At 43.8% G+C, this 16314-nt stretch overlaps 1 protein-coding gene across 4 annotated transcripts in view; it reads left to right on the top strand.

The window, feature by feature from the left end:
* The window catches only part of FRMD1 (FERM domain containing 1), a 797190-nt gene extending 784641 nt beyond the window's left edge, over positions 1-12549 (top strand). For 2 of the 4 annotated variants that reach the window (XM_078648855.1, XM_078648854.1), the window contains exon 12: positions 11877-12549. In XM_078648855.1, the coding sequence (XP_078504981.1) occupies positions 11877-11881 (5 nt within the window). In that variant the 3' untranslated portion in view covers positions 11882-12549. The remainder of the gene's footprint in view (positions 1-11876) is intronic. The other 2 variants (XM_078648856.1, XM_078648853.1) reach the window with 2 other exon arrangements.
* Positions 12550-16314: the final 3765 nt, after the last annotated feature.

Here is a 16314-nt window from a genome sequence, read left to right as displayed (position 1 = left end):
CACTGGCCCTGTTGCTCTGCTGTGTTGGGCTCTCCCCTGTGCCATGGACACTGGCCTTCCTGTTTGTAGTTAGCCTGTGCAGGTTATCTTGCATATGATCAGCATTTTGTGCCTTGCTCTAGTCTACTGTCGTTCTACTGTCACATCTGTGCAATATGTGAATAAAGACAGTTACTCCTGTGGTGTGTTTTGTCAATGTCCTTGCTGATTAAAGTTATTTTGGTGTGTGCATTTGGTTGCCTGTGCACCATGTTCTATGTTTCACTTCAACATTGCCAAGCTCTTTGCCCACATCACATTTTTAAACAGGGGTGACAGTGTCTTGAGTCCATTCAGACACTGGTAGTAGTAGTAAACAATGTTTATTTAGACCATAGTCTTTAAAACCATGCACAACTTTAGATCCGCATAATAATAACGTAGTTAAAACACATTTCATTTTAACACCATTTACAAAAGCATAAATCCATAAAATTCTCAGTGTTGGGAGAACATTCTAAAAAGTTTTAAAAACAGAATCCCTCTTTTAATTTCTCCTTTACAAAGCCCTGTGTCGCTTTCAAAAACTTCCCCAAAGCGATTGTAATTTCAAGAGACGACATATCCATAAAAAGACAAGCAGCTTGAGCCTGTGAATTCACCTTATATTTCAAAAAAATTGGACATAAAAATACTTTCCGTATTGGTAAAATCAATGTGCAATCAAGCAATATGTGCAAAATATCATTTCTTACTCCTAGGCCACATTTACAAATTCCATCCGTTTTAATCAATGCTGCTTTTAATTTCCCTTTCGACTTCCACGGGTTAATGCCCACACGAACACGTAGGATTTCTTGTCTTAACCATTTATCGGGCAAAAAATCTAGATAAGGAAACCGATCCTCCCTTTCCCATGCGCTCCTTACCCAGTTAACCGATTTTTTTACCTTCAGATACTCAAGATCTTGTGATCTGTAGTATGGAAGCCCTTGATCCCTAAGCATTCTTTCTGTAAAGACTATGTCCAGGGATGGATGAGAAAGGCTCAAATTTAGGTGCGCCGCTACGGTCGGGAGAGTTTTCCTTACCTCCCGTGCCCAACTAAGGTTACTGGTTTGGATTTCCTCTCTGCACCATATTGAGACCTTTTGCGCTCCTCCTGGTTCCTGGCATCTCCAGAATCTTGAAAGGGACATCTGGGACTTTACATTCCAGGCTATTAGCCCTACCTCCATTCTGATTGCTTGAATCATGGAACTATTGGGTAATGACAGCAGCATTTTAAAGATTTTTCCTTCTTCACGATCCCATCCCCTTTTGCCGCTTAAATAGAGTACTTCTGCGCCATACAGAACTTGCGGAGGGATCATAGCTTCAAATGCATTTAACATGGGTCTATGTGACATGTCGCCAAATTCCTTATTAAATTTTTTCAGGCCGCAGACTGACGAGAAGGCCTTTGCAGCTTGTGCCTCTAGACGGGTGCCCCATATCAAGGCACTATCAAACCAAAGACCTAGGTATTTATATTCACTTACTATTTCTAGTTTATCTTGTCCTAAAAACCAATTAAAATTTGTATTTTTAACTCTTTTCCCAAATCGTAAGACCTGTTATTTCCATATTAACAGTTAAAAACTTTTTATCACAATAATGTTTAAAAACATTTAGGGCCAGATGTAGGTAATTCTATTTTACCGACTCATAAATACCGAATTTTACCGATTCGGTATTTATGAATCGGTAAAATAGAAGGAGGGAGATTTAGGTATATTCGGTAATTGAATTACCAAATCTGTAAAAATCGGTATTTACCGAATCGGTAAATACCGATTCGGTAATGCCCATTGATTCCTATGGGCATTGAAGTCCATAGGAATCAATGGGCATTACCGAATCGGTATTTACCGATTCGGTAAATACCGATTCAAGCAAGGGTGCAGGGGGTATCACTTTGACACCCTCTAGCATCCCAAATACAGGCATGTGTGCCATGTGGCACGCAGACATGCCCTAAGGGCATGCCTGTCTGTCACATGGCATAGGTGTGCATGCACACATGTGCATGCACACCTGGATTCGGTATTTTACCACCCAATTGGATTGGGTGGTAAAATACCGAATCTGAAAGGCCTTTGGGACTCAGAAGAGTCCCACCTACATCTCGAAGTTACCGAATCGGTAAAAATACCGATTCTGTATTTTACCGATTCGGTAAATTTACCGATTCGGTAAATTTACCGAATCGGTAAAATTGGCCCCCTACATCCCAAATACCCATTTACCGGTCGGTAACGGCGAAATCGGCCGTTACCGGTCGGTAAATGGCCACCTACATCTGGCCCTTATTTTCCTTTGGAGTCCCATTTCAGTTTGGTCAAGGATCACAAGGTCGTCAGCGTATAAAATACAGGGCACTTTGTTTCTATTCATACGCGGACTCGCACTTTTTTCTATTTCTAACAATATGGGGAGATCTGCAAGAAAGATTGAAAATAGCAGGGGTGCCAAAGCGCACCCCTGTCTCAGACCATTCTTTACAGGTATTTTGTGTGTTATTGACCCGTTGGTGTCTCTAATGACCTGGGCCCAGTTGTCACTGTGTAACTCTTTTAAAATATTCAGAATGCCCACTGGTAAACCATAATTTCCCAGGACTTCCCAGAGGCTATTACGGTCCACAGAGTCAAAAGCCGCTCGGAAGTCGGCAAAGCAACAAAATAGTTTGCCATTTTGCTCTATCGATTTCCTGGCCAATGCCCACAGTGCAAAGTAGTGATCTATAGTGGAGTGGCCTTCTTTAAACCCTCCTTGTTCAACTGGTACAATAGATCACTGTTCAACCCAATCTTTTAATGTACTTAGCATTATTTTCACAAAGATCTTTTCTCCCATATCTAGCAGGTTAATAAGTCTGTAGTTCTTTGGGGCATATTGTGAATCAGCCTAAATATTTCACCCTTCCAATTTGTGGGGATCTTACCTACATCTAAGATTACTAAAAACATCTTAGAGTAAAATTCTGCCTACCAGGTCTGGTTTGAATTTATTATCAGGGCTGGTAAGTTATCTGGGCCAGCTGCTCTCGTTAAGTTCAAAGTCCTTATTATACTAAGCACATTTACTATTGAGCAATCTGATTTTAAATTCTCTACTAGCCCACTCCAATCCCTCAATCTATCCTCTCCAGTTTCCCTCCCCGGGGAATATAGTTCATGTAAATAATCTTCCCAAGCCCCCTCTTCCACTACACAGTTCATTGGGGCAACAGAATATTCTGTAGCTGATTTTATTAGCATCCAGACTGGCGAATATTTTTAGATTCTATCGTCTCCAATAATTTTCCCCAACATATTTCTTTGTGGGCCCTTTTAGCATTGCAAATTAGTGATGTATATTCTCTCTTTATTTTGACGAGGTTTTCCGCCCTAGCCTGGTCAAGATTTATTGCGTAGACGACGCTCTTCTCCCCTTAGTTCTCGTTTCTTATTTAAGCAATCTAGATTAAACCAATTTCCTTGTTTGGCCTGCATCCTTTCTTTATCCTTGGGTGCCCTTACATCTGTTCTTAAATCTATACTTACAGAGGAGGAGCCTAGCCCGCAACCGTGATGGCCGCCTAAACCCTCGGCTCCGCCGACCCTCTCGCTTTCCTCCCGTGTTGCTACTTATCCTGCACGCTATCCTGCTTCTGCACCGACTTTTCGGATCCGGGAGGTGACCCTGATTTCAACGTTGTGCTTCCCGGTGTGTTCTCAGCGGGGCAAGCGAAACGGCGCCCTTGCCTTCTCCCTTGCGTTTCATGGCGGCGACCGGGTCCCTCTTCCTCGGGGACGGTCGACCTGATACAACGCCAGCGGCCATTGTGGCTGGAGCGGAGTCGAACGGTGGATCGTAGCTGCTACACTGTGCTGTCCGCTGCACTTATCCTGCTTGCTCCGCAGCGCTCCATGCTCCGAGATTCAGACGCCCGTGAGTGCTACAAAGTATCCTCTCCCACGGCTTTTAGGAGATCTTCCCAGCTTTCTTGCTGCCCAGTGCTGTGGTGGGTGCCATTTTGTGTCGGCCACTTGGCACTCGCAAGTGACGGCCCCGGGCTGCTCCAGAGTATACGAGCGTGCCCCGTTTCTTCGCGGAACTCGTGTGGGTGTTGGTATGGAACCTGCTGCCCCTGTGCCCCCGGCCCGGCTCTACTGTGCGGAGTGGCCACGAGAGGCTCGGCTGTCCGCCGGGGAAGTCGGCGGCCGGTCTCGAGGTTGCCTCCATGTTTGTGTGCCGGGCGTGCAGGGAGCTGCCGCATCCCCTTTTCCTGGTGAACCGCTGCGGACTGGCGACGTTCTAGGGGCGCTGGGCGAATTGTGTGCTGTCCTATGTGTCAATGCCCATAAACTGGGGGACCGATTGGACGCCCTTTTGTCCGCTATGCCCTCGACTGGCCATGTTTGCTGTCGGGTGCGGGACACTGCGCCACACCCTATGATTACATGCCGTGAGTTGCCCACCCAGATGTTCACGGAAGCATTGAGGGTACAAGAGCCTGACTTAGCCGTGGAATTGCCAGTTGTGGCTGGGGCGAGCCCTGAGGTTCGTGGACTTCTGCGCTGGCTAAGGAATCGTCTCTGGACATCCTGTTCGACGGCTCCTTTGTGGTCTGTTCGCATGACTCATTATCTTCTCCTGGGGCTGCCAATACTGCTTTGTCCGGCCTCTCTCGGAGGATTGTTGCGCTGTGTTTTCTCCTTCTGTGTTAACGTGACACACTTGCTTTTGAGTTGTGCAGACTTTGGTGGACAGTCTCTTATTCTGTTGTACTCCTCCCGTCCGCTCGCTCTGTTCATGATGGCCATTATCCAGCTGGACCTTGTCTACACATCGGACCGTAAGGGGCAGGGTTGATGAAGTTTTCTCCTTTTGCTTGCTCACGCTTGTATTGCGGGGACTGTACTTTACACACGGGGTAGTTACACGTTGCTTTTAATGTTGGGTTGGAGGTCCGGGGATGGCGGCCATGATTATGTAAGTTGTTTATTCTGAGTATATTTGTTTGGCCCTCCTCCGGTTTGTTATGCTTCCTCCTTTTTTTCTTCTCGCTTTACTGTCTCTTCTATATTTCGGGTATCTTTTTGGGGCGACAGACACACTGTTGGGGGGGGTAGGCCATAGCCTCTGCATGTGTGTAGGGTGGGGGGTGGGGGGGGGGCTTTCTTTTGTCCGTTTTTGTTTCTATGGGCCTTTTTTCTTTTTGCGTTCTTCCTTCTCTTCTTTTTTGCTTTTTCTGGGTCAGTGGGCTCGGTTGGGATTAGGTGGGTAGCGCTTGGCGTGCTATGTCTTTTGTGCCGGTTTATTCTGTTGTTCTGTTCTTATGCCGCCATTTTGATTATTTCTCATTGCTTGCTCGCAATTCTTCTGAGGTACGTTGCCCACGCATGTCGTTGGTGGCTTATATGTACTCTGATCCTTCCTGTTCGTATGCTTTCCTATAATTTACTTATGAAAACCTTTAAAAATGAACCTTGCATTCTCCTGTTTCTCGGTAGTATTTGCATGTCCGGTGTAATCTAGATGGATTGTTCTTCTGTACTCTGTGCTACTAAGTTGCGATATAGCTTGCTATAATGCTCGTAAGTGTGTCTCGGCCGGCCAGATGGTTGTAGGCCCGTATTTGTTTCTTGATACTGTGCAATAAAGGTTTTAAAAAAAAAAATAAATAAATAAAAAAAAAAAATCTATACCTACACATTTGACCGCTTGGTCTATTTTTTCAACATACCATGATAGATTTTGGCCGCTCACACCTCCTAACTTAACATTTTGTTGCAGTCTAGTTAACCTTTCTATAAATACATCCGAAACCCGAGTTGTTATCCGCTTCGGGTACTTTATCTCTTGTAAGATGACTTTGTCACAATCGGCCTGTGGGGATATTACCAGCTCTAATTTTAGTATATTATGGTCACTGCATTCAGAAGGGCCAATCCTAAAATCTAAAACTAGTTCAAAGTTTCATGCCAGCATGAAAACATAGTCAATAGGGCAATTTTGAGTCCCATATTTGAAAGTTTTCTTTGCCGGACAATCTTGAGCTAGCCTACCGTTTAAGCAGAAAAGACTTTTTGACCCTAGATAACTTCCAAGTTTAGCAGCATCGGTCAGTATTATATTTTCAAAGAACTCTTTTATGTCATATGAGTCCAGAATTTCAGTATACAAAAGGTCTAACAATTTTGGGTTTCATTTATGGTTAAAATCTCCCACCAACAAAATTAAATCAGTACCATACTTATCACAAAGGGAATCCAAGTCATTCTTAAAATGTCCCAGTTCAACCACATATTCTTCTTGCGAGCCCCATTGCATATAAACGTTTAGAATCAACATATTTTCATATTTTTTGTCAACAAACGTTGTCAGTATCCTACAGGCCAAAATCCACTTACATGTCACCAATAACTGGGACACCCTAATCACTAGGTTTGTAGATAATTAAATCAATGAGCCACCTGCTGCACAACCAGAGCAAGATTTATCGCTGAACGATGGATTTGTCGAAACCCTTCAACTACCGGGGGCTCTCCACAAAGCCAGGTCTCTTGTATACAGATGATCTAGTTGTTTTTCGCAACCTTTTTTAAGAATTCCTGCTTTAGTTGTGTTCCGAGACCATTTATATTCCAAGAGACCAACTTTATGGCATGTGGCTGCCCCGTTCCCTATTCTACATCGCTAAGTGGACCAAGAGGACCTGTTCCCTCTATATAATGCTGGGAAGGGCCTGCAGGGCTTGTACTATAACTCCAGTTATTCCAAGCTTCCATCATGTCTGAGTTAATTACTACTATGTTGAAGTTTTCCAACCCACAGTCCACATCGCTTCCTGGTAGTTTCACTTGTCTTTTTCCTAGGTCCGCATGGAACCGTAGGAAGGTTTTCTGTTGCGGAGCATTGTATACTGATACGACCTCTTCTTTGGGCACTAGCCTAATCCCTTCTTTAAGTGTCTCCTTCTCTGCATTTATTATTGCAGATTTAACCAGGTCAGAATAAAGCTGTACCCTAGTAAACTTCTTACCATCGCAGGATGCTTGAAATCCCACTTGCCGAAGATCTTTAGATCCTATTCCTTTTAAATTTGGGCAGTGGGCAAAGGAGTTAAGGAGGAGGGATCTGTTTATATAGGACCTCTTCTTCGTTTTTTCCCCATCCCTTCCTATTTTTACTTGTTCAAAGTAGAGTCACTTGTTGCCTTTATCCTCCTCTCCTTCCCACCTAGGTCCCCTCAATATTGGTTGAATGTTGAATCTCTCCCCTTCCTCCGAGCTAATGCCCCGGTATATTTTGTCTTTAGGGGGATCATAGGACCAAGTGTTTTTACTGCCTTGAGAGGCATATGGTTTATATTTTTTGACTCCGTATCCTGGTTTCAGACACTGATACTAGCGTTATCTGTGATGGCTCTTTTGCCTGTCATGCAGTTCTCTTTTTAGTGGTTTGCTATTGTTGGATACATTGTTGCCATGTCAGGTTGGGGGACACTGCCAGCACAGGGTGTGATGGTGTGCACAGGTTTGCATGCAGACTGGGCAATGTCATGATGTATGTGTGTTATTCCTTTATGTGTGCCCAGCTGTGTATGTGTATGGTCATCTTGTGTTGGCCCTTAGTCCTGGTCCCATGGCCTACATGAGATGTGTGCTCTTGGGTAGTCAAGAGGTGTGCAGTGTGAAGGGTGTGACTTTGTAGTGGGTGTGGATGTGTGTGCGCCCCCTGGATTGGGATAGACACACATGTGTCACCCAGGTGTCGTGTGCCTGTTGTTTGGATTGTCCTGCCCTGTAGATAAGGTTGTATGCACATGTGTGAGTTGTCTGTTGTGCACTGTGCAGTGTGTTGGTGTGTCTGACTCCTCCTTGTTGTTTTGCTCACTTATGAGTGTGCAAAGTGTGTGACTTGCACATCAGTGTTGTGTTTGCTTGATCATCAATGTGTCTTGAGTGTGTTTGTGTAGACTGGTGTAGCACTGCTGCTCCACACTGAAATTGTATTTGTGTTTCTCATGCATTGCAGGCACATGGTGCCTTTTATCCTCCTGTATGGCATGGGGTGTGTGATGTAATGCCATCCCCTATGTGTGCCACTTATGCCTACGCATTGTGGGTCTGCACTCACTCAATTTGTGTATGGTACACCCCTTACATGTCTACTACTGATATGCAGGTCAGTTCACTTTGGTGTCAGCTGTCCCCTTGGTTTACATGTGTGTGTGCCTCCACATCACTTCATTTGTGAGACTGTGCTTTGTGGTGCAGTTCTTGGGCCAAGAGTGATGTTACATTCTGGACATTGCCCCAATGGTTTATGTGTGATGTTCTTGTACTGTTAGTCAGTGAGGATTGCTCATGTGCACTTCAGCTGTGTGTGCTGTCCAATGCTCTGTTCAGGATGGTTGTGTTCTTGTTTCCCTTAGTGGTGCATCTGTTGTTGTTGTGTTGGATGTATGTGTGTTGGCTGTGGTATAGCTGCACTTCCTGGGTGTGCTGTTGTGTTTTTGCTGTGCTGATTGGTGTTGTGTGTGTTGATGTTGTGTCAGTCATGTCTGTGTGTGACTGTTGTGTTTGTTGTGCACACACTGCTTGTTGTGCATATAGTGCTGTGTGTATGTGACCTTGGCACTGCCTGATGTGCATCCCCTGATGTCCTGTGGTGTTTGTTCATTTTTGTTTTCATGTTCATCTGTGGTTGGTTTGATGTGGCAGTGTCGTTCTGTGCTGGTGCACTTCTTGTGTGATTTGCGGTATGTTGTGTATGTTTTGTTCCTGAGTGATGAGGTTGTGCGCTCCTGTTGTGTGTGTGCTCCCATTGCCTTTCCCCAGTTTGGCTGACAGGGTATGTGTGTTTCTGATGGGGTTCTGTGTGTGTTCCTGTGGTGTTTGTGTGTTGTTTTTGTGCAGGCATCTGTTCAGGCATCCCTGTGTGTGTGTTCTGTTTGTGGCTACACCCAGGGTGTGTGTTTGTTTGTGTGTGTATGTGCTGGCAAATATTGGCAGCCTTCGGTGTGTGTGGCACTGGTGTTGTGTGTTCCTTGTCAGACACTCCTGCAGTGGCTGTCTCCCTAGTTCTTTGTTGTGTGGTGCAGGGGGTGTATTGAGTTTGCTTGTTGGTGTGGTCTTTGTGCCCTGCCCATTCCTTGGGGTGGCCCTGCCTTCTGCATTGTGCGCATGTGTTGAACGCTGCGGTGACGTGACCGGGACCAGGAGGTTGCTGCAAGTTCATGGTCGATGTGTGTACCGGCTGCAGTGGGGTGACTTGGTGGCAGGTGGGTCATGTGTGGGTGCCCTTGTGGATGTGTTGTGACCCCCAGCTGTGTCAGCCTGTGTGTTGTGTGTTGTTTTTGTGTAGTTGCGTACCTGTGGCAGCGTCTGCGGTAGCCCATTTGATGATAGTGCTGTAGCAGGTACAGCACCAGAAACACATGTAGGGCTGGGTCCCTGGTGGTCGTGACTGGGTGGTGTGGACCGGGTCTCTGCTATTGCGCTCCGCTGTCAAGTTTTCGCCGTCTCTGGTTGGACGGTGTCTCTCCGCTGCGGTGCGTCTGCCTGTTTGGGCCATCCTAATTTGTGGAGCGGGGCCGACGTCATTCCGCACGGCGGTGATTCTCCATTGGCTCCCACCGCCGTGGCGGGCTCACTTTGATGGCGGTGCACGTCGCTCCGCGGCGGACGGGATTTGACCTATGTTTTCCTATACTAATATGGCGGACGTGTTTCCCCCTGCTCGTGGGCGGAAAAAGGCTTTTTTCCGCCCCACCAGCACCGCGGAGGTGCCACCGCCCGACATCCTAATGGACCCATTAGTTTTTCATTGATGTTAATATAAGGATCTGACTTTCTTTATCTCTGCCTTGTATTTTTTAGGGCTGAGGAATAGCTTGCTTATGCTACTGAGGAATAAGTGTGATGCCAATTCATTCTATTGCTTTGCCATGTATTTTTTTGAAGCATAAAATATTCTGATTACTATCGAGCTGAAGGGAAACTCCGAAATAGACTAAAGTGTTAAAAAAGGAAATGCTATCCAGAAGGTTAGTGACCCAGATATTCAAAAGTGGTCTCATTCATTTTTATATTAGACCTCATTTGAAGTTTAGCTTATTCAATTGATATGTTAAATTGACATTACTTTAATGAGGCATGATTTCATTACCAATGTGGCAACAGATATAGGCGGGGTGGTAGAGTAGGCCAAACTGATATTTAATATGACAGTGTGGCCCTACCAGGGGAGGGAGAGGATATACAATCTGAAATGTGATTAGAGAAGAACAGCAAGTGGGTGGTAAGGTTGATGGCATGAGAGGGGCTGGAAACCGTATGTGTCAGGCCCAGAGTGGTACAAGCATTTAGCAGCTTTTCAGTTGATGGAAGATGTTGGTACTTGGCCCAGATATCAAAGTCTCCAAATAGCAATAATTTTGACTATGTTAACACGAATGGTAATATTAGTTCAGACAGAACATTCACAAACTGAGGGTCATTCCTTTGTAGACTATTAATTTAGCCAGATGTAATTAAAGTGTTTGAACTAGATGACAAAGAACAAAACAGGCATTAAGCATTAATAAAGTAATTAAAAGAATATTAGTAAAATATATATTTTGATGATATATAATGGACATTCTACCTCACCCAAGCAGTCTTTATGACCTACATGGTGAATTTTATAGTTCATTGGGAGGCAAAGAGTAATATCACGGACTGAACTGTCAGAATTCAGTGAGGGCGACTAGATGAAGATGTGTCTGTTTATATCATCAAAGACCCTATGCACTATGCGAAGGTAAAGACAGTACATTGAACAATGTTGCCATTAACAAATGTATAGAAAATAAGTGCATTGCTGCAGTCGGGATGGACTCAGAAGGACTTGCCTTTGGCACACCTTTGAACCAGAAACTCACAGAGTGCTATTAAATAACACTAGGGGGAACCAGGTAATTCTTTCACCTGAATCGCATGAATACTGCCTTAGAAAGGAAGTCCAAGTCGTAGTGGAGAGCAGGAGCCAAACTGAGTCAGGACCGCTACTTACATCTCCGTGATGAAGGATGAGGGGTTAACCAGCAACAATTAAAATTGCAGCTATAACAAGTACTATTTAAAAAAAAAAGCACATACATAAATAAAATACAAATAAAAACAACTTGCGAGCAATATACCCTAACCAGTGGGTACAAAATAACGGGAAACATCCTTTACAACGCAACTTTTACCACGCAGTGCCTTTACGACGCAACTTTTACAACGCAAACCATTACAACGCATTGCGCTGGGGGGCGCTCTAGGATAGGGAATACGTTTAATTTACTGTCCAACACCTTCCCTAGTGTCCACGGGGACTGGAGTTGGAATAGTAAATTAAACTATTCACTATCCAGCGCCCCAAAGCACTATGCGTTGTAAAGGTATTTGTTGTAAATACCACGTTGTAAAGGCATGCGATGTAAAAGTATGCGTTGTAACATCATACATCCCAAAATAACACCATTAGTGTGGGGCCAGACGGAGTTAGCACCTCTACTTACATCTACCAGGGGAAGCACATTCCAAGAATTGCTGGAACCCACATGGGCGAGAGTACCCTAGCACTTAAGGATAGGTCTGTGCACTGCTGAATACCTACTTTTGGTTGTTTTTATTATTAATTGTGGGGCAAGATTTGTGGAAGGTGCTGCATTTAAACTGTTTGTCAGGGGGAGGAAAACAAAGATATCTAAGTGATCTGTGGAATTATATTGAGAAAAGAAAAGTCAGCCTCTCTGTGTGTTCATGATGTACTTGTATATAAGCATTAACTTACAACTTTGATAACACACATTTGTTTTCTTATCACATTTACAGCTTAAAGCATCAAAACCAAGACATTTCGGCGACAGTCACAGCCAGAGTGTGTATGATTTGCAACTTTAACCATCAAAGCCACTCTCCTCTAAATGTTACCCTATCTTCAGACAATTCACAGAGCTACACCTTTGGTTGAGCCATGGAGGACAAGATGCCAACACGCAACAGGGGTTCCAATTAGGGAAATATTAGAAACAATTGTCAGAGTCGTAGACGGCGTTTCGACCCAGGAGAATGAACGTGTCATCATAAGGACAAAGAAAATTAAATGAGCATGGACATAATTTATCACTTCAAAGAACTTGAGCAAGGCCCATATATGTTGGGCCAGGGCAAATTGGTTCTGGAAATAATCCCATTATGGCTGTATGAATCAACTATTCAGGAGCGTCCCCATCAGTCGAAAGACCACTGAAGATTGCCTTTTTTCAGTCTTCAGCAGCAACACCTCTGAAAATTGAAATCGATTGATGCCTTTTGAAATTAAATTATTGCATTTGTTGCAAAGTTTAATTATATATTCAATTGTCATTTCCCCCTTTTTTACACACTGTGTACTATTTAACTTGTATTCGCTGTGTGATCACTTGAGCATTTTTCACTACAATTTTATATTGTGTCTATTCTGTTGATGAGTGATGTCAATATAACATGTTCCCTTGAAAGCTAATAAGGGGGCTCGTCTTGATCATTTCTGGTCCATGATTGTTGAAGTGACTTTTGTTCATTGACTGATGCTTTGACTAGTATTGTTTCCATATTTCCCTACTTGGACTCGCTGTTGTGCATCTGTATAGAACTGGTCCAGGTGCCGTTTGGGCTGTCACTTTGTTTTTAATGGAAGACAAGATGGCAAATAACAGCTGTAGCTACTCCACAGCTGCCCGCAAAACACATTTGGCCTGTATAGGAAGGGATCCATGAACTGCCTTTAAGGGAAGATCAACTGCTGGAGTTTGTTGTCTAGTGTACTGTCCATCGGTCATGAATACCTCCAGGTGATAAAGCATGAAGAAATCCATGCTGGGACCTTCCTTTGGTTTAGCTCAAATAATTTTCTGCTGTTGCTGGTAAATGTGTTGCCCTATTTCCTGTCATTAACCCGCAGGAGAAACTTTCTCAACAATTTCTGAAAAGAAGAATGAAGACACTCGATAACGAGATTTATTTTGGTTGCTTTGTAGGTGGAAAATGTCTCCAAAATATGCAAATATTAAACATTAGGGCACGCAGCTGGTTTAGTGCTTATAAACAAGTACTATTCATCTATATTGGTAAACAAAGCATAGAGGTAAGAATTGACTTCTATGGTGACCTCAGTGATGAGCCTATACCATATCTCTTCCACTGAGCTTATTTGTAGTTTTTGCAAAGAACAAATGCCTTCGGTGTGATTCTCATAAAAATGCAACCTGAAAGGCAAAGTAAAGCTCTGCAATCAAGTATTGAAGAAGTTTGGCGCGTATTCAGGGCTACGGCTCAATAAGCACAAATGATTGTGCTTCCTTCTGGTGCGAACTGTGAAGGAAGTGACCCGATTAGGCCCACTCGGGTCACTCGCTACCCCCTCTCAGCCTTCCAAACAAATCAAGAGTCGGTCAGACACTAGAGAATACAAACCAAAGTTAATTATTAGTCTCACACTCGAGCAGAGTCCAGTCTGACCAGCCTCTTTGGATTGCTGCCGAGGTAGTGATCCCTGCCAACTTGGTAATTCATGATATACATTTCCAATACCCTTAAGGACACGCCCAAAATAGAATTTTCCAGTTAGTAGCTGGTGAGTAAAGGAGACACAGAAGGAGAAGCTGCGATCCTAAGACCGGGTACATGCTATCTCAGTTCCAAGGTTACTCTGCCTGTGCCCGCCACTCCAAGGGTGGAAGCAGGCCTATCTAACGGGAAAGGTATGCAATGACAAAACAGTCATTAGTGCAGCGAAGCACAACCTTGAAGAAACAGAAAAAATATTGAGGCTGCTTTCTGCTGAGGCAAACAGAATGAGACCGAAGTTTAGTTTTGATCATGGTATAAAATGGCGGATGAATACAAAATGATGCCACAAATGCTAACTTAAATTATACAATACAGCAAGAGGTTGACCTAAAACAATTTTCATTCCAAAAGCTGGCCAGCCTCCCCCGGGACCAACTCCCACTGCTGGGACAACATTGGTGGACAGAGCATTGCAGATACTTGTGCATACAGGTGGCAACTGAGGATGCACAAATACTGCAATATAATGTCTACAAAACGATTGACGATTTGTAGCGCTCCGTGAGTTTCTGGAATGTCCTCCCTCTTTCCTTAATGGGTAGACAGGTGGTGGCCATGATGGCGGCACTACCCCGCTGACTATATATGTTGCAAAAAGCGTTGTGTCCTATTCCTTGGCGGATATTCAGGTCACTGGACTCTATAACAATTGATGTTTACTGGGCTGGCCGTCGTAGCAGAGTGGCGCTTGCTTCACTGAACCACCGATTTAAGGATGGCGGGCTTGGTGGCACTACGGATGGACCTTTATTACTACACAGCACAGTTACAGCATGCTTCTCATTGGCTTGACCGAGTCCCGTCTGTCGTCGTTGCTGATGGAGAAGGCGGGAGTCTCAGACACAGTGCCATACGTTGTGAGGAAGACCCTGCCAAACTCAGAAGTTTCAGGAGTTGTGTTTGTTGAAGCAAAACTACATTTTAACAGTATTTTTATGTAAATTCGTTGTTTTTTACTTATATACAAGACTCATCTTACATTTACCCATTCCTTGCTGCAATATCCTTTGGTCATACAAAGCCAGCAGTGGCTACAAGGCGTGGCGTAGTGTCAGGCTCTGCAGCTAAATACACAAGCACCATACCAGGGCTTTCATTCAACCATATAATTGATTGTTTTACCTTTATAAAAAAAATCTCTAATGTCATGAGAGCCACAGATCACAATCTCTGTCAAACATCATGATTTTACCAGTGCAAATTTGTTATTTTTTATTCTTATTTTCTATGACTCCGAGTGCCCGCTCATAATCCCCTGAGGTCAGGCACCTATCTCAGAGCCGTTTCTTTTTCCATAGCATTGAAACTGTGATTTTAAGCACAATCATAATTTTTAAGATGAGGAATAGATTCCCTTCATTAGCCAATGAAATCTTAAATATTTCAGAAAATATACAAAAGAGTTTCTTTTAAGCCCATTCGGTGCCTTTTTGAACTCTGATATCGCAAAAGCTACTGTACAGAATTACACCAAGCAATAAATGCAGGCTATCTGGACATTGTGGACAAGTTTGATATAAATACGTTCTGCATTCTTTGCTGATGCTGTGAGAAAAATAGCAGTATTTCCTCGGGGAGCTTAATTGGAAAACACAATTTTTGAGAACTTCCTCTGTCTATCTATCTTCACTGAAAACAAATTGAGTTAAAGGGAGGTTATAATTAGGTATTGTGATAATATCTTACTTTGCATTAAAACCACTACAAATTCACTAAAAAAACAAAGGTTAAAGCAGCGTTATGATTTGATGAAAATGTCAATTTAAATGTAACGTTTTTAATTGTTTTTAAAACAATGAAGTTAAACAGCTATTTCAAGTAACTATAACTCGAAAGTTGTGCGCAGCGGTAGGGTTGGCCGCAAGGCCTGGCCTGTGGCCAGGTCCTGTATTCAACCCCTCGGCCAGCCATTGCCCCCACCATGCACGTCCTTCACTTGTTTGCAGCAACTCATCTCAGACACTTAAGCCTTACCCTCCTCTTTTTAAAGAACTTTTTTCTGATACTGCGACTCTCATGGAAGGCAGAGCAGCCCCTGCCAGACTCCTGCTGGAGTTCAGGGGGCCACGCTGGCACCTGAGTCCCTGTTTCCTGAAATTGGGGCCGTAACATTTCTCTTCATGTTGCGCATCAGCCAATCAAAGCACGAGCTCCTGCAGAAATTCCTGGGAGCTTTTCGCTCCCATAGGAGTGAGGTGGCGAATAGGGAAAAAAAAGCCCTCTCAGCCAATCAGATCGATGTTTCATTTGAAGTAGAGTGATCGTAAGACACTTGTGAGCCTCCCGCAAGCCCAACCGTACAGATATACAACGTTTTTAAGCCTTAATTTCTCAAAAACTATTCAAAGGATTTGCGCTAAAGCACAAAAAGCACTATTTCTGGAACAAGTTGAGCTTTCAGCCTGTTTCGCAGTATAGTTGTTCAATCTCCCTATGGAAAATTGCATGGGGAAAATTGCATATTAGGACCCCCATTTTTCAGGGCTGCCGCTTGACAGATCACCCCGAGACTTTCCAGGAAGGAGCTAAGGAAGATTAATTTATTTTGAAGAAAGTTTCGTGAAGATTTGCCAAACAGCATCAAAGTTATCAGCAAACAAACAAAATGTTCTTCCTATAGTAACTTTCAGCTAGATTCATCAAGCTTAAATCCGCTCGC

The sequence above is a fragment of the Lissotriton helveticus genome, chromosome 6 (genome assembly GCF_964261635.1).
Source record: "Lissotriton helveticus chromosome 6, aLisHel1.1, whole genome shotgun sequence".
In the NCBI taxonomy this organism is placed as follows: domain Eukaryota; kingdom Metazoa; phylum Chordata; class Amphibia; order Caudata; family Salamandridae; genus Lissotriton; species Lissotriton helveticus.
This window is presented reverse-complemented; position numbering and strand designations above follow the sequence as displayed.